General features: G+C 37.6%; 1 protein-coding gene across 5 annotated transcripts in view; it reads left to right on the top strand.

Moving 5' to 3' along the window:
* Positions 1 to 19734, top strand: part of MARK1 (microtubule affinity regulating kinase 1) — a 141609-nt gene that overhangs the window by 76120 nt on the left and 45755 nt on the right. For 4 of the 5 annotated variants that reach the window (XM_086342721.1, XM_086342719.1, XM_086342720.1 and 1 more), the window contains exons 2-4: positions 5454 to 5657; positions 6915 to 6968; positions 19295 to 19343. In XM_086342721.1, coding sequence (XP_086198847.1) covers positions 5454 to 5657; positions 6915 to 6968; positions 19295 to 19343 — 307 coding nt within the window. Of the gene's footprint in view, positions 1 to 5453; positions 5658 to 6914; positions 6969 to 16446; positions 16564 to 19294; positions 19344 to 19734 lie in introns of those variants that run through there. The other variant, XM_086342723.1, reaches the window with a different exon arrangement.

Raw genomic sequence — 19734 nt, 5'->3', positions numbered from 1 at the left:
TGAAATATTTATTGTCTAGCTTTTTATAGAAAACTTTGCTGACCTCTGTGTCTCACCATTCTTGTTGAGGATATACAGAACAGTCAAGAATGCTGCCCCTAAATATTGATAAGTTACCTGATCGAGAGTTTCTCCTTAGGGAACTGATTATACTGCCCTCTCTTTTGTTGGTAGCTTAGCTAAAAGTTGAACATGTCTGATAAGAATCTCCTAATTATTCATTTTTCCTTTATGACCTCTTAATTAGAAAGTAGCTCTTATGTATCAGCTATTGTATTGCTCGGTAACAAGTCATCCCAACACCCAGTGGTTCAAACTCACAAGCATATGTTGTTTCTTATGAGTCACGGGGTTATCTGGGGATCTGTTGAGTTAATCTGACCTCAGCTGGGAGTGGCTCTGCTCAGTGTGTTTCTCGTCTTCCTTCTGGTTCAACCTGGACATGCCCTTCTCATGGAGATGGCAGAAATGTGAGAGAGCAAGTTGAAACACAGCAGAGCCTCTTGATGACTAATATGGGACTGGCTTATACCACCATTTTGAACTCATTTTATTGGCCAAAGCAAATCATATGACTGGATGCCCAAAGAGTGTAAAACTATATTCTGCCCTCAGTAGGAGGACATTGGAAAGTTACATGGCAAAGGATGTCAAAATTTGGAGCTAATAATTCAGTCTACCAGTTTGGTTTATAGTCAGAATATGCTCTGCAACCAGCATTGAGATATAACTCAAATATCTTAACTCATTCTGCTGTTAAGAGATCTGGACAGCAAGACATCATTCCTCTTAAGTCATCCCAAGTATAGGTGTCAGGAGCACAGGGAACATAAGTTTCTTTACTTGGCTGATTTGTATTTGTTTTGTCTTTTTTTGTGCCTAACACCATATTTGGTATTGACCATTTAGTGATGTCCATCTGTAGAGTCTTCTCTTATATTGTTGGAAGAGGGTGTTTGCTGTGACCAGCATGTTCTCTTGGCAAAACTATATTAGCCTTTGCCCTGCTTCATTCTGTACTCCAAGGCCAAATTTGCTTGTTACTCCAGGTGTTTCTTGACTTCTTACTTTTGTATTCCAGTCCCCTATAATGAAAAGGACATTTTTTTGGATAGTAGTTCTAGATCTTGTAGGTCTTCATAGAACTGTTCAACTTCAACTTCTTCAGCATTACAGGTTGGGACATAGACTTGGATTACTGGATATTGAATGGTTTGCCTTGGAAATGAACAGAGATCTGTCATTTTTGAGAGTGCATTGCCAAATTCAGACTTAGAAGAAAGTAGGGAAAACCACTAGACCATTCAAGTATAACCTAAATCTAACCCCTTATAATTATACAATGGAAGTGACGAATGGATTCAAGGGATTAGATCTGATAGACTGCCTGAAGAATTATGGACAGAGGTTCGTGACATTGTACAGGAGGCAGTAATCAAGATCATCCCCAAGAAAAAGAAAAGCAAAAAGGCAAAATAGTTGTCTGAGGAGGCCTTACAAATTAGCTGTGAATAGAAGAGAAGCAAAAGGCAAAGGAGAAAAGGAAGAATTTACCTATTTGAATGCCAAATTCCAAAGAATAGCAAGGAGAGATAAGAAAGCCTTCCTCAGCAATCAGTGCAAAGAAATAGAGGAAAACAACAAAATGGGAAAGACTAGAGATCTCCTCAAGAAAATGAGAGATACCAAGGGAACATTTCATGCAAAGATGGGCTCGATAAAACAGAAATGGGATGGACCTAACAGAAGCAGAAGATACTAAGAAGAGGTGACAAGAATACACAGAAGAACTGTACAAAAAAGATCTTCATGACCCAGATAACCACGATGATGTGATCACTCACCTAGAAGCCAGACATCCTGGAATGAGAAGTCAAGTGGGCCTTAGGAAGCATCACTACAGAGCTACTAGAGGTGATAGAATTCCAGTTGAGCTGTTCCAAATCCTCAAAGATGATGCTGTGAAAGTGCTGCACTCAATATGTCAGCAAATTTGGAAAACTCAGCAGTGCCACAAGACTGAAAAATAATCAGTTTTTATTCCACTCCCAAAGAAAGGCAATGCCAAAGAACGCTCAAACTGCCACACAATTGCACTCATCTCACATGCCAGCAAAGTAATGCCCAAAATTCTCCAAGCCAGGCTTCAGTAGTACCACCAACCTCCAGATGTTCAAGCTGGTTTTAGAAAAAGCAGAGGAACCAGAGATCAAATGGCCAACATCCAGTGGATCATCAAAAAAGCAAGAGAGTTCCAGAAAAACATCTATTTCTGCTTTGTTGATTATGCCAAAGCCTTTGACTGTGTGGATCACAACAAACTGTGGAGAATTCTGAAAGAGATGGGCATACCAGACCACCTGACCTGCCTGCTGAGAAATCTGTATGCAAGTTAAGAAGCAGCAGTTAGAACTGGACATGGAACAGCAGACTGGTTCCAGATAGGAAAAGGAGTACGTTGAGGCTGTATATTGTCACTCTGCTTATTTAACTTATATCCAGAGTACCTCAAAAGAAATGCTGGACTGGATGAAGCACAAGCTGGAATCAAGATTGCTGGGATAAATATCAATAACCTCAGATATGCCGATGACACCACCCTTATGGCAGAAAGTGAAGAAGAACTAAAGAGCCTCTTGATGAAATTGAAAGAGGAGAGTGAAAAAATTGGCTTAAAACTCAACATTCAGAAAATGAAGATCATGGCATCTAGTTCCATCACTTCATGGCAAATAGATGGGGAAACAGTGGAAACAGTGTCAGACTTTATGTTTTGGGGGCTCCAAAATCACTGCAGATGGTGACTGCAGCCATGAAATTCAAAGACGCTTGCTCCTGGGAAGAAAAGTTATGACCAACCTAGACAGCATATTCAAAAGCAGAGACATTACTTTGCCAACCAAGGGTATCTAGTCAAAGCTTTGGTTTTTCCAGTAGTCATATATGGATGTGAGAGTTGGACTATAAAGAAAGCTGAGTGCCGAAGATTTGATGCTTTTGAACTGTGGTGTTGAAGAAGACTCTTGAGAGTCCCTTGGCCTGCAAGGAGATCCAACCAGTCAATCCTAAAGGAAATCAGTCCTGAATATTCATTGGAAGGACTGATGCTAAAGCTGAAACTCTAATCCTTTGGCCACCTGATGTGAAGAACTGATTTGATTTGAAAAGACCCTGATGCTGGAAAAGATTGAAGGCGGTAGGAGGAGGGGATGACAGAGGATGGGATTGTTGGATGGCATCACTGACTTGATGGACATGAGTTTGAGTAAGCTCCAGGCGTTGGTGATGGACAGAGAATTCTGGCATGGTGCAGTCCATGGGGTCGCAAAGAGTTGGACACGACTGAGCACACACTAACTAGCAATCCATATTAATTTCTAGAGTTTAGGGAGATTTAGGTCTAACAATGAACATTGACCATAGACCAATACTTAAGAAGATGGTGTGATAGTCCAATAGTAGAAATTTTTCCTGGATATAAAGATAGCAACAAAAAAGAGGGGTAATCAGTTCTGCTTTGTGAAAGACAGAGCACTTTGTTGAGGAGGAGATAAAACTCAATTTTGAATGATAAAGAAGTCCATAGTCCCTGCTGGACAAGTTCAGGTACAGAAGTACTATTTAGGAATAGTAGGAATTACTATAGTGATCTGTTGACTCTGAGAAAATGATTTTAATTAAAATCTCTTGTTTATGCTCAGATAATAGAAAAGTCGCTAAGAACCAGTGACTTTGTGATTACTGCCTACTTACATTATTTATTGCAGTAGTTTTCAAATTTGCCTGCATCAGAATCACCTGGAGGACTGGCTAAAATACTCCTTACTGGGTTCCACCCCCAGAGTTTCCTGTTCAGTAGGTCTGGAACAGGGTCAGAGAATTTGCATTTCTAGCATGTTCCCAGATGATGCTGATGTTGCTAGCCCAAGGACAGCACTTTGAGAACTATTGGTTCATTGAACTTTTCCTATATTCTGGCACTCTGCAGTGTGGTAAGTGTATAAAAGTGGGAAGAAAACATGCCTGTCCTCAAGTTGCTCATGGTAAGGTGGCAGACACAAAGAAGTGAGTGTATGACAATGCAGTGGATCGAATCACATGGAAGTACAGTTTGCTGTGAAGATACCCCAGCGTGACTCTTAACTCAAAATGGCTGCAAGTGTGTGTGAGACACAGAAAATCCTTTACTCCTGAGCCAAGTTTTTAAAAAATATCAAAAGTAAAAACTAATAGAAAAATGATCTTGAGTCCTGCTTTGGATGAAATTAGTAAATGGAGTCGTCTTCAAAGTTGCCTTTAAGAAATTTCTGATCATAATTTTTTAGACATGCTTTTGGTGGTATAGTTTGGACAACATGTATGTCTGAATTACTTTGCAAATAAAGCTGCCCACTTCTTTTGTTAATTTGTTGTACTCATCTTCAGCTATTTTTAAGATGTCAGATAATGATGTTATGTTTGTCATGCATAATTCTACATTTTTACAGAAAATGCTACAAATTTCATTTACTTCGGAAAGCAGACAAAACTAGCCAAGAGCAGGGACACTCAGAGCTGGGGTAACAGGGTTCCTTAGGCAGCCTTACCTGGGACTTGAGGTGCTGAGCCCCAGGGTAACACGGTCAATTACTGTGATTGTGAGCCAGCGTGAGACGCTGAGACAAAGTGACGTCTCTGCCTTGAGAACGGCAAGGAGGAAGAAGGCAGTGGATGTAAAGGCATGGATCCAGCAGGGCTGTCGATGGCTCCTTCTTGGGCATGGGAAACTGGGTGAGGGGCTGAGAGGGAGTTGATTAAAGGTGTACCTGTCGTGGGAAACGGCTTGGTTAGGTGGCCAAAGTTATGTGCCCAGCAAATGAAAGAGTGACCAGGACAAGTAGCTGGACTGGTTTAGAGAAACAGAGCTGTACTCGTGAAGTTGTCTTGGTACTGAAGACATTCTACCATTGTAAGGAAGCAATCTGGATCTGGATTGGCATCTCAGCCTACACGGGTAACACCCTTAGGAGAGTAATCATCTGTGGGGCTCCTGGCCATCTCACCATTTATATCTTTTTAAAAGCAAAAGCATATGTCTAAAGCTATGCAGAACGTTTCATTTTAAATGATTATATTCCCCCTGGCAAAGGGAACTAAAGTCAAGTAGAAATTGCAAACAGAATGCCCAGAAATGGTGTAGTGCGATCTGTTTTCATTAGAGATGAATTAATTTTTTCCTCTTTATTTTTAATTGAAGAATAATTACAATACTGTGCTGGTTTCTGCCATACATCAACATGTATCAGCCATAGGTTTATATATGTCCCCTCTGTTTGGAGCCTGCCTCCCACCTCCTACCCCATCCTACCCCTCTAGGTTATGAATTATTAATGAAAATTGTTTGTAGTGTTATTTGAACTGTCCTTTAATTATATAGTTTAATTAATGATGAAATCTTCTAACCTTTTTCTTAGCATACATCTGTGGATGGATATACTGAACCCCATATCCAGCCAACCAAATCAAGTAGCAGACAGAACATCCCTCGGTGTAGAAACTCCATTACGTCAGCAACAGACGAACAGCCTCACATTGGAAATTACCGTTTACAAAAGACAATAGGGAAGGGAAATTTTGCCAAAGTGAAATTGGCAAGGCATGTACTAACCGGTAGAGAGGTAAGTTTTCACGATGCCTTTTAATACTTACTTGGACCTCTCCAGAGTCTTACTAAAAAGCTTTCCTATAGTTGATTCTGGAAATAAATTAACAGTTGTAATATAGTAAACATTGGGGTATGTGTGAATGAAATGTACATAGGTAGAGTTATACCTAGCACAGAAAAATTGTCCATACGTATTAGCATCTCTTATAAATCAGATGTGCTGCACATGAGGTTTTCTTAGCCTTCTGTCTTTTCATTATATGATTTCCATAAACATTTCAGATTACCCTTGCTACCCAACCCCAGGAACAGGGCTAGGATAACTTCTTATTAATTACTACTTAAGCTGTACTGTATATAGGAATAGAAATCTGAGGTTGTACACATGAAACTTACATAGTGTTAAAAGCCATTGTTACCTGAATAAAAAATAAATTCTAAAAACTACTACTTGAAGTAAATTAGGTATAAATGCATAGGAAATTAGCCACTAATTTTTAATCTATTTAGAGATTATATTGAGCAAGTGTTATAGATGTTTTTCTCAGATAATAAGAGAATCAGGTTTCTAAAATCCTGTGTGTTTCAAAGTAGGTATATTTACATAGTAAAATATATGTTTAATAATAATATATTTAATAATTTGTATATTAAAGACTCAAAATAGTTAAACATCTAACACTCTACATTACATGATTGGATCCAATTAGGACATTATGAAAAATGTGTCATAAAACATTTTTGCTAAGTTTCCATTTTGTTTTATACATAATATTATTGTCACTTATGGTTAAATTTAGTCTTCTCTATTTTGACTCCAGGAGCTATTAGGACACAGGTTATATTAGACAAAGATTTAGAGGATGTTTAAACCTGTTTCGTTAGTTTGCTGTAAGTTTGGGTGTCCAGTCTCTCTCCCCACATATTACTTAACTTACTAAAAGTTTATAAGCCTCTCTCTTCTGATAATTATGACTTATCAAGATCATGAGTCAAATATTAAAGTACAAATGATTTTTACTTTAAAAGGGGAACCTTGGAAGAACTTAACAAAGGTGTAATTTCACTGACTTAGAATCAAATAGGTTACAGACTTGGGTCAATAGAATATATTCTAAGGCTGTCTAGTTATCAAAACTTTACCATCCAATTATGTTAACCCCCAGTATAGCTATATCTAATTAGGATGAAACAAAAGATGTTTTCTTTATAAATTTTATTCTTTAAGGTATGTATTCTCTAATTAAAATTTAATAATTCTCTTTTTCAGGTTGCTGTGAAAATAATAGACAAAACTCAGCTAAATCCTACCAGTCTACAAAAGGTATTTAATTATTTTAATAGTAAGTAATTATAATATGGGTTTATAATCAATATATGATACTTGTAGAATCAGTTATTCTAAATTTCCCATTAGGTACAATTCTACATTTCATCAGTATATGAAGAAAAGACTTGATATCAACATAATATATACATTTGTTAGTATTTAAGTATTTATCAAATGTTTGAAAAATATCTACTCCTCAAATGCATTTACCGTGTCAAAGGAACTTATGTCTTTTAATACAGTAGGATAAAACTTTTTGTATCAGATATTTTGAAGTACTTAGGATTCTGCTTCATTCTAATCAACTTATGAGATACTGTTGTCAATAGGTGGGTTTGCTATTGCTTCAGTTGCTTCTCTTCCTTCCTCCACAAAAACTACAGTAGAAGATTACTGTAGAAGTTACTGTAAGCTAACTTAGAGTAGAAGTTACTATAAGCTAACTTACAGTAGAAGATATGAACATTTCTTCAAAGGGTGAACATATAAAACAGCATGCTGCTGCTGCTGCTGCTAAGTCGCTTCAGTTGTGTCCGACTCTGTGCGACCCCATAGACAGCAGCCCACCAGGCTCCCCCGTCCCTGGGATTCTCCAGGCAAGAACACTGGAGTGAGTAGCCATTTCCTTCTCCAATGCAAGAAAGTGAAAAGTGAAAATGAAGTCGCTCAGTCGTGTCCAACTCTTAGCGACCCCACGGACTACAGCCTACCAGGCTCCTCCATCCATGGGATTTTCCAGGCAAGAGTACTGGAGTGGGGTGCCATCTCCTTCTCCATAAAACAGCATAGGGACCAAAAAAAGCAAGTAGAATGGGAATTGACCTGGTAAATTTAGTAAAGCTGGTTCATGTTGCTTCATTAATTATTTGGGAAAACTTTCTCAGATACACATTTTAGTACTTTGAAAATGAAGCAAATATTTTAGCATTTGTGCCATATATGTTGTTTATATATAGCTCACTGTGTAGTATATAAGGTATATATGTGTGATTATGTATAAAGTACATTATTATTTTTATGAGAATATAATGGGATCGTGGTCACATATGTAAGTGTGGTGTAAATAACTGGATTTCTAAAACAGAATTCTATAAGAAAGTTTTAGTGTGGTGTGTATAACTATACCTGTTGTGATTCTAACATTAAATGAAAAATTTGAGTCAGTGATAATCAAGACTTTCCACTTGTCTCAGTACCAGATAACTCAGTTTATTTTATATATTTCTACTTAAGAGATTTGGATCTGTCTTTTTACTTACTGAGATTCCTTTTAAATTTGCCAACCAGTATAGCTTTTCATAGTATTGGTATTTCTCATCTGTATGAACATGAAAGGTTTGCTGGATTTTTTTTTTTCTCTGTGAGAGTGAGGTGATATATACCTTGTTGGATGTTTTTTGGGAGAAACTTCCAGTACCTGTCTCTCAGCTAATCATGACTTAGTGGTATGAGTTATAAAAAGGCATCTTCCTTGGGCAGACAAATTATCCAAAGATGCTGTTTCTTCCTGTGTTAGAGCCACAGTGGGGCAAATTTTTGCCCACCCCTCTCCTGGGAATCCCTTTAAAACACAGAGACTGCATAACAGCCCAGAGGCCCTGTTCATGGCCCAGCTAGCCTTTTCTCTTTTCCGAGGTTACTCTGTGTGATACTCTGGTAAATTATGTGATTTTGAGTGACATGTAGAACTAGTCCAGGCCTGTTGTGCTTGTTGGATGCAGGGCAGTGTGACCCCCACTCTGTCTTTCCCAGAGGGGCCCAGAGAAAGTTGTGGAACCAAAGTCACCCTTGTTGAAACATGCAGCAGACATGCAGACGTGAAGCTGAACTGTTATTCAGATTAAAAATATACTTGGTGATGTAATTTCTGTTATAGATTCTGCTAAATTCTGCTAATCTTGCTGATAAAGGGTTGCTTTTCCAAACGGGCATATAAAAAATGATGGCAATTTTGTTTTCTTAAATCTGTGAAAATAAAAGCAAAGATTGAAATTTACTAAATGTAGCCAGTACACCATGTGTATTTTGTTGTTCTCAGAATAATTTTTATTTATGTTCATAGCTTCGCTTTTTGTTAAAAGATTTAGGAAAGAACAGATCAAGGCTTGCTTTGTTTTCATGCATTGTAGAATATTCAACATTTGGCCTTACTCAGTGAATGCTAGGAGCACCTCATATGCCAGTCAGTCATATCTAAGAAATAAAAATATAAAACACGGAATTAAAATTAATCATTTTTTCCCCCTTAGCACTGACAGTCAAGTAATAGTAAAAAAATAGCAAAATGGCTTTCCGTGCCTTAGGTGTGCTTCTTAAAAGGCAGATTATGACAGCACATATTTGCAGTAAGGATTCATTTTAATCTCATCTCAACCCAAAAGTATTTGGTTAAGTCTTGTTCTGAACTTGATGTGAATTTAAGCTGGTCCTTCTTGTTTATTCCTTTTTGTATAGCATATTAATAGGGAATATTACTTTCCTTTGCCAACATTGGTGATAGATGAAAGTAATCTACATTTGATACCCTACCTGTTCCAAACTTCTGAAATATAGAGTTCTTAAAAACAGTTTGGTCTTTGGAATTGTTAGCATCTTTAGTTTCAACATTGCTCACGTAATATCTTGTATTATTTGTATTACATATTTTAAGTTAATGGAATCCAGTTTAATACGTTTTCATAGTTTAAGACTGTTTAGCATAGATGTTATATTTACTTGTTCCTCTTTGAAGTATGACTCCCGCCTCACGTATTAGTGGTTTTTTAGAGTAGGGTCTATGAACTACACTAGTGATTCCCTGGGGATCTTTTAAGCAGCCTGTAACTGATGGAGAAAAAGCAGAACGATGAAGCAGTTTTATTCATAGTTCACTTACTTGAAATGCAAGATTAGTTGTTTTCTCTGAAATTCCACCAAGTTTTGAAACTTGGACATATTAATTTATAACAGATTGACAAAGTTTTTGTTAGTTTGTCTCAGCTCACAATCATCAGGGTGCAGTTTATCTTCTGTATATTACTGATTAATTTGCATCTTTTATTGTTTTACTGTGTTTTATTATATTTCAAAATCACAAAAATAGCACAGTGGTTCAGAAGTCATCTGCTGAGTAGTAAAACCTGCAATGAAAACAGAAACAAGACTACTAAAACTCATTAATAATGAGAAGTGCTGCATCCCAGTTACATAGAATAGGAATCCTTATGACAGTGATTCTGCACAAGCAGGGCAAGTATAAAAAGTTTCGATAATTAACATCTAGGAGTCAAACTTATTGAATGAATAATTCATTTACTGCTAGTGTGTTATCTGTTGTGTAAAAACATTGTCAAATGGTAACCTAAGCCATTTATACTTCAGTGAGTTTTCAGATGAAGCCCAGAGACCTCTCTGGTAAGGTAGTTAAGTTTTCCAGAATATCTTCAAAATAATCTGTATCATGTTGATGAATTTGGTCAGTAAAAGTAGAGAGGAAGACAGAATCATGGGAGCAATTCAGAATTATATTTCTTTTAACAAATCAAAAAACCAAACTTTTAAAGGCAATCCTATAATTATTGACAAATATTTTGGATCAAGAAGAAAGCAGAAGCTCCTTGGCAATACTCCTTAACAAATCTCCCTGTTGAACATAGGCTGAAAACCAATTACTCTCACATATGCTTGCTCTCTCACATATGTCACTTCGTAGCTGCAAAAACCACTTACGTGCTGAGTACTTCTTGTGTACAGTTCTTTCCATGTGTGTAGATGATTTGAAGAAAAAGTCTTGACCAGTTCTTTCGTGGATAAATGAAAACCTAAGTCATAAGAGAAGAATTAGTGTTTAGTAAGCTGGTTGTAGACTGCAAAAGTTGTCTTTGAATCATTACTGAATTTATATATATAAGTTCAAACACCTGCAAGGAGTGATACTGCTGTGTGAATACATAGGATCATACCTAATGCCGAGTCACTCACTGCTTCATTCTCCATGAAATTTTTGGTTGGTAACATATCTCTGACCTTGATTTGATTTTAAAGGAATGCTGGAAACAGGGACTATCATAAAATCTTGGCTATTGGGAGATGTCTGTGTAGCCCACAGTGTGAATTGGGAAGTGTATCTTTCACACTGAAACAAGTTTCTTTTTAAATTTATTTTTAATTGAAGGATAATTACTTTACAATATTGTGTTAGTTTCTAAACAAGTTTCTTTTAAAAGGTGATACTAATAATGTTAATGTCTAACTAAAATATCAACAGTTGAAATGTTAAAGATAACCAGATTTTTTGGAGAGTTGCTCTTGTTTAATCGCTAAGTTGTATCTAACTCTTTGGCGACCCCCTGGATGGCTTCTCTGTCCCTGGAATTTCCTAGGCAAGAATATTGGAGTGGGTTGCCATTTCCTTCTCCAGGGGATCTTTGTGATCCAGGGATCAGACCCGCATCTCCCACATCTCCTGCCTTGCAGGCGGATTCTTGACTGCTGAACCACTGGGGCGACTCCTTTTTGGAAAGACCAAACTGTATTTCAGGGAGTTCACTGACCAAAACTCTGACTTTTCTAAACCCTGTTTTAGCCTTCAGTTATTGGACAAAGAGTTCAATAACATATTATAGGCAGGTTTAACGTACAAATGTTACATCCAGATATGAAGACTACTTTCCAGAGTAAGCATATCCAAAGAGTATATTAAGAACCATTTGCTATTATCCTTCAGATTGAAATTTCTAGTCTTCTGACTTTTTAGTATGATTAGATCAATAGCCTAGAATCTGTCTGAGAGCAGTACATAAGCTTTGTAAAGAACTGCTTTTGTAAGGTTGGGTACTCTAATTAATCTGAATGTCTCTGACATACCTCCCAGTATTTCCTTTGTTCCTTTCACTGGTCAATCTGTGATTATAATTTAGGATTTTTTAAACTTAATAGAAATAAGGGGGAAAAAAAAGTAAAGCTAGAAATGGAAACTGCCTTACGATTAAAGCTGCATGTCATTGAGTCCAATACATGTGTTAATTAATTAATTCTTAATATAGCAAATATGTATTGAATGAAGATTATATTTCCCTTATGTTTTCCTCTGTGTTTTTGGCTCCCCCTTTTCTCTTTCCTTTAAATGGAGTCATATTCCTTTTTGTTTGCCGCTCAGTGTTGGAGTTTCACAAGGCATGGTCCTAGGACTCTCAGTGTTCTCTTCCAAGGCTGTCTCAAGGGTGACTCTGGTTTAAATGGTCACCTATAAGCAAACACAGATTTATTTCTTCAACTCAGAACCCCTCCTACATTTGCTTGTAATCCCTCAAAGATAACCCAAACTTATATCCAAAGCTGAACTCATGACCTCCCCCCGCCTGCTCAGTATGTTGCCCTCCTGTTGCTCTTCCAGTGTCCTGTCTCAGTGAGTGACACTGTCCCCAAATTGTGCAGGCCAGAAGCCTCAGAACTATCCTTGGCTCCTCCCTCTCCCTCCTCCTCACCATCTCAGTCCTTGAATTGTTCTGATTTTATTTCTTTTTTTTTTTTTAATTTTATTTTATTTTTAAACTTTACATAGGTGTATTAGTTTTGCCAAATATCAAAATGAATCCACCACAGGTATACATGTGTTCCCCATCCTGAGCCCTCCTCCCTCCTCCCTCCCCATACCATCCCTCTGGGTCATCCCAGTGCACTAGCCCCAAGCATCCAGTATCGTGCATTGAACCTGGACTGGCATCTCGTTTCATACATGATATTTTACATGTTTCAATGCCATTCTCCCAAATCTTCCCACCCTCTCCCTCTCCCACAGAGTCCATAAGACTGTTCTATACATCAGTGTCTCTTTTGCTGTCTCGTACACAGGGTTATTGTTACCATCTTTCTAAATTCCATATATATGCGTTAGTATACTGTATTGGTGTTTTTCCTTCTGGCTTACTTCACTTTGTATAATAGGCTCCAGTTTCATCCACCTGATTAGAACTGATTCAAATGTATTCTTTTTAATGGCTGAGTAATACTCCATTGTGTATATGTACCATAGCTTTCTTATCTATTCATTGGCTGATGGACATCTGATTTTATTTCTTAAATGTCTTTCTCATCCCGATCCTCTCGACACCGCTGCTGTTATCTCTTCCTTGGACTACCCCAGTAGCTTTCCACCTAGGTTTTCTGCACTTTGCATCCCCCCCAACACCCCCTACCCTCCCCCACACACACTCAGTCACTCACTCACACATATATAAACCCTTTAAAAAGTCATCAAGGATGCAGAACCTGTCTGATTATATTGTCTTTCTGTTTAAACTTTTAGATGGCATTCCATTTTTTGTAGTTTGGAAATCAAGTTCATTAACATGGTGTTCAGATCCTACCTTCTTTTTTCATCTCATGGTCCCCCAACTCTCCCTAGCTTCTCCCCACTCTTCTCATCCCCTCCTCCTCTGATTCTGCTGCCTTTCTTTCATCTGGTGCTATTCATACTGTTTCAGCCATCAGGCCTTTGCAGCTTTTCACCCACCCTGTTCTTAAGCTTTTACCACTCCCTTTGGGCTTCCCTGATAGCTCAGTTGGTAAAGAATCTGCCTGCAATGTTGGAGACCTGGGTTTGATCCCTGGGTTGGATCCCTGGAGGTTAGGAAAGGCTACCCACTCCAGTATTCTGTTCTGGAGAATTCCATGGACTACAGTCCATGGGATTGCAAAGAGTCAGATACAACGGAGCGATTTTCACTTCACTTAATTCTTGCTCACTTCTCACACTTCAGCCTTAAGAGTAATTTCTTCAGGGAAACCTTTCCTATCTCCACTTCTTGCTCACTTCTCACATTTCAGCCTTAAGAGTAATTTCTTCAGGGAAACCTTTCCTATCTCCACAACAGGTGTTAAATCCTCCTGCCCTTCTTAAAATTAAGCACCCAGAACCAAGAGTTATTCATAAAACATCGCTTTAGTTTTGCTTGAATAGTACTATTTGGATTTTGCTTTTGATGCGTGTATTTCTGCCTCTGATTCTGAAGACCTCTGTTCTAATTTCTCAGACTTTTTTGGCTGAAAAGTGTACATCTATTTCTGTATTCTCAAGAACTATGTAATATTTTCACAGTTATTTTAAGAGTCATACTCCTGGCTTTTCTAAGTTGGGAAGTTTGTTGATATAGTACACTAGTCTATCTTTAATTTTTGGATGGAGACTTCAAAACATCTTTACCATTTTAAAAAAAGTTGCTTTCTCATGATATTTATTTATTGGGCTGAAATGTTTCATTTCTGATCTTTTTTTTTTTTTTCTGATCTTTTTTTATAAGATAAAACTAGAGATACAGTTGAAGCCCTGTGTGTCATTTCTTGGCTCTATTCCTGTCCTTCTACCTAGAAATAACTTCTATTCTGAATTTGGTCTTTCTTATTCCCATTCATTTGTTTAAAAATTTTTCACATGTGTATCTTTACATAAAATACTATATATTATTTATTTTAAGCTTTTTATTCTTCTGCAGCTTACTTGTTTCCATTTAGCTTGTCTTACAGTTTTATCCATGTTAGTGTGTATAGTCTAGCTCACTTATTTTCACTGTTACTAATGCCATTGTACAAATAAGCTGGTTTACCCATTCTCTTAGTAGATATCTACCAGTTAGTCCATCTTTCTGTTTATATTTAGATTGTTCCTGTTGTTTTAGTGTTTCCTTTTTTTTTTTTCCTAGTTAGCTTTTTGTTTTTGCTGTTACAGACAATGCAGCAATGTTTATTGTTGTGTACTTATTTTTCTAAAGAAGTAAAGAAGGGTATATATCTCTCCAAGTAGAATTGCAAGGTTAAAGGGCATGCATATCCTCAAATTTATTAAATAATGTCAAATTGCTCTTAAGTGGCTACACCAATATCTACTTCTGCTAACTTTGTATGAGATTTACTTTTGCTCCACATTGTTGTCAGCACTTTATATTATCAGATTTCTTAATTTTTGCCAATCTCGTGGAAGGTATCTTCTTTTGATTTTCATGATTTCTGCCTAGTGAGATTGGACATTTTTTCAGATTTAATCTATTTAATGTTTAGTATCTTCTCTATGAAATTATTTGATTTGATGTCTCAAATAATTGTATTTACTTAACAGCAACTTGAGCCCACAGTTGTATCCATACAAGCCCTTGGGAAAGACTATAGCACTATAAAATTAGTACCAGTTCATAAAAAGAAAAGTTATCATTCATATATGAAGGTAAAATTTAGGCAAAGTGGCAGAGCCTATTATTTTGCATTTAATAATTGATGACAAGTTGTCAAGTTTAGAAGTAATACTAAGCATTTTGTGTTTTTTATTTAGAAATCATCTAATATATACTAATTTAAGTATATTCAGATTTCTTTTTCTGAAGTATTTCATGGGGAGAGCTTAAGTTAGCCTGTGTTTTAATACTGGTACTAGGAATAACTTCATAAGATATTTGATGTCCTAATAATAATGTCTGAAGTAAAAGAGGAATGAAATGGTAATGCTAGAAATTAAAAAGCTGAGAGTTTAATCTGTAGGGTTCTGTTAATATAGGCACATTGTATATAAAATCCCTCAATGACTGGTGTCTCTGAGAAGGTGTATACAAAGCCCTTTCCCTTAGATCTGAACATCACCTACAGGGTACAGCAGCACCCACACTTCACGTTAATAGGCCAGTAAACTGCTGTGAAAGATACAGTTGAATTTTTACAAGGTTTGAGGTAAAGGCAAAGAAGGGCTTCTGCCCCTCCTCAAACCCAAATCAGAGCAAAATACCTGAAAGGCCAAGAAAGCTGTGTTAAAAGGCCAAGAAGATATGCATGTCAGCCTCCTCTTATGAGCCCAGCATACTGTGACTCTGATGACAGCCTGGAAGAGCTCTCCTTGGGGGGAACAAGGTTGACCACTGCCTTTGTCAATTTCTCCGTGGCCAGAGTTCTTCTCTATCTGCCCAAGAATACAGAGATGATGAAGAAGTCCTTTGACATTGACAGGTCCCAGGACAGCACAGTGAGCAGGTCTGGTAGAGATGATGATGGCAGTTTGACTGGTCCCTGACTATGATGCTTTGAGAATAAATAGGATGACCATTGTCTTAGCCATGTCCACTTGACTACTAATAAATAGAATAGACTTTTCCACCATCCCCATATAAAACCGTGTGCATATATTAAATTTTGTCTCTCGGAAAAAAAAAAAAAAAGTAATAATAAGCAGAAGGAATGGAAGAGGTTGGAAGGAACAGAGTAGTTGAGAGAAGAAATAAATAAGACAAATATGTATTGATTAACACTAATGGAGTTTGCCTAATCCTGATCCTTACCTCTAACCAGGAAGGACTGAACTGAAAAGTGAATACCTCTGCACAGAACTGAGGCTTGTTCACTAACTTCCGTTATCTAAAACAGTCAAGAACCCAGGAGGAAACCACAGAAGCCTCTGAACAACTAGAACAACTGTCACAAAGTCCAGACAGTGAAGTGCCTGCCCTTCCGTCATGGAAGACCCATCCGTCTCAAGCCTCGCTCAGCACTTACTTCTCTAATTCAACACACAGTCTTAAAACCCTGGCCTTAGTTCTCTGCCGACAGAAAAGCTGAACCAATAGTTTGAAAGGTATTAGTGAATCCAGAGCTCTCCTGCTAAATTTGTATATGTTAGGAACATCATGATGTCACAGTTTCAAGAGGAAAATTAGGACTAGAAATTAGAATCAGAAACTCAAATAGTAATGTGGGACTATTTAATATGTTCATGAACTTCTGTTTTTTTCCTGGTTAATTCTCATGTGCGTTTTAATCACACTGAAATTTTTAAAGGTGGGAAAGCTCATATAAATGCTGGTCTAAAACAATGGCAGACTTCTGTTGTCCTTACTTGGCCTGGATATATGATGCTTAGTTCGCTCAGTCATATCTTGACTCTTGGCAACTTCATGGACTGTATAGCCCACCAGACTCCTCTGTCCATGGCGTTTTGCAGGCAAGAATACTGGTTGTTGTTGTTCAGTCACTCTGTCGTGTCTGACTCTTTGAGACCCCGTGTACTGCAGCATGCTAGGCCTTCCCGTCCTTAACTGTCTCCTGGAGTTTGTTCAAACTCATGTCCATCGAGTCGGCAATTCCATCCAACCATCTCATCCTCTGTCGCTCCCTTCTCCTCCCACCTTCAATCTTGCCCAGCATCAGGGTCTCTTCCAATGAGTCAGTTCTTCACATCAGGTGGCCAAAGTATTGGTGCTTCTGCTTCAGCGTCAGTCCTTTCAATGAACACCTAGGACTGATTTCCTTTAGAATGGACTGGTTGGATCTCCTTGCAGTCCAAGGGACTCTCAAGAGTCTTCTCCAGCACCACCATTCAGAAGCATCAATTTTTCAGTTCTCAGCCTTCTTTATGGTCCAGCTATCACATCTGTACATGACTACTGGAAAAACCATAGTTTTGACTAGTGGGTTGCCATTTCCTTTTCCAGGGGTTCTTCCCAACCCAGGGATTGAACCCACATCTCCTGTGTCTCTTGTAGTACACAGGCGTGCAGTGATTTTTACAACATTTCTCCATCTCAGGGTAACCTTCTTAACTTGGTCTAAATGTTCAGCTCTCCTTTCTCCCTCACCTCTCTCTCTCCCCCTTTACTAAGGAAGAGCAAGCATGGATAAGATTGGCGTCTTTGCTAATAAGGATGTGTTCTGAGTGAAAAAATCACATATGTGTAAGGAACTCACTGTCTCTCCCTCTTCTGCTCCCTTTGACTCAAGTGACTGGTGCAGAAGACTTCGACATTGTCCAGTCTCTCTTCTGTGCAACCAACTGGAATATTAGAGTTTAAGAAGGGATTATGGGGAATCATGAAGAAGAGCATCATAAACCTTTACTGAATCCATGTGCTACTCCTGTTAAGTTGACCCAAATTCTCTAGGTTTGGAAGGTTAATGACAAATCTGGTGACAATTTAAGTGTTTCTTTAGAAATAAGGGTGATTGGCAGGGCATGATTCTGGCACTTCATTGTTCCAAGTCAATTAAGCACTTAAAACCCCCATCATTACTTCTTCCAGCAGCAGCTGCTCTTCTGTCCATAGCTGCCTGTCACTTTAAGCCAGCACATACCCAGCTTATACACACATTTATGCTGTTGCTTGTTTTTGTTTTTTTCTCACTCCTTGTCAAAAACTATTAAAGGATAAAATAGGTAACCAACGAGGACCGACTGTATAACACAGGGACTGTAGTCAATATCCTGTAATAACCTATAATGGAAAAGAGTCTAAAAATGAACATATATGGATATGTTCATATATGAATCACTTTGCTGAACACCTGAAACTAATACGACTTTTTAAATTAACCATATTTCAATAAATTTAAAAAGAAATCCACCTGAAGAAGAGGAAACTATCCATAGAACAATATATTCTAGACATCTTTGAGATGTAGGAACCCGATGGCTGTATATTATTGCTTTAACTAGAATAAATTAAAACAACAGATATCACTTCACACCCATTGCATTGCATGTGTGTGCTCAGGCACATCCAGCTCTGCGACCCTATGAGCTATAACCTGCCAGGCTCCTCTGTCCATGGGATTTCCCAGACAAGAATACTGGAGTGAGTTGCTGTTTCCTTCTCCAGGGGATCTTCCTGACTCAGATCAAACCAAAGTCTCCTGCATCTCCTGCATTGCAGGTGGATTATTTGCCTCTTGAGCTATTGGGGCTTCCTGCACACCTATAAAATGGTGAAAATCCAGAACAGTGACAACACTGAATGGTGGCAAGGATGTGAAACAACAGGAGCTCTCAGCTGCTGATGGGAATGCAAAATGGTGCAGCCAGTTTGGAGGGTAGTTTGTTGGATTCTTATAAAACTAAACCTACTCCACTATACCACCCAGCAATCATCTTCTTTGATATTTACCCAAGTGAATTGAAAATTTATGTCCACACAAAAGCTTAATGGTTTATATACCTTTATTCATAATTGCTTATAGTGTGATCAACCAGTAGAGATAAAGAGTCAGGCCCCCCCACCTCCTAAGAACGTTGTTTTTGGATAAAAGTCATAAGAATGTACATTTAGTTTCATTTCCATAGTATTTTTCTTTTATTCCTAGTAATGAGTATTTGAATTTTTTTTATTGTATATGGTATATTCACACACACACACAGAACCATTTGAGTTCAATTAGTTAACGTTGTCCTGGAAGCCAAGTCTTAGTAGAGTTGGAATTGTGAAATAAATCCTATAGTGTCTTACAAGAAGATAAATTTCTTCAAATAGATGTTTTGATTGGTTCTCTGTTGAGTATTCTTTTTTAGCAGAAATGTTTCCTGTTTCCTTTCACAGTTGTTTCGAGAAGTACGAATAATGAAGATATTGAATCACCCTAACATAGGTATGAAATTTATATTCCACAATTAATGATAAAATATTTTCCTTAAATACTATTGAGGCTATTTAAAATGATACAGTTTTAAGGATGTTCTGTATAAAAAGAAGAAAAGTGATAACCTAAGTAATAATCTCAGAAAGTGTTACTTTGGGTAAAAATATTATAAAGAAGTTAACTGAAGGCTACAAATTGTATTTTTCTACTACCTTGCTATCTTCTACTGTTCACTAAAATAATACATATGACTTGGAGTTGCTGTATACAGGTGTTTCTTATGTCTCCTTACTAAATCTCTCTAAAGATTGCATGCCATTTAGATATGGATAAGAAGTAATTCCAGATATTTTGGCAGTTTGGACTTGGGTTTGTTCATAGTCCATAGGCAAAATAACTA

The sequence above is a fragment of the Bos grunniens genome, chromosome 16 (genome assembly GCF_055505025.1).
Source record: "Bos grunniens cultivar Pamir isolate PY7600 chromosome 16, Bosgru_T2T1.0, whole genome shotgun sequence".
Taxonomy (NCBI): Eukaryota; Metazoa; Chordata; class Mammalia; order Artiodactyla; family Bovidae; genus Bos; species Bos grunniens.
Note: the sequence above shows the minus strand (reverse complement) of the source record. Positions and strands in the feature narration are given on the sequence as shown.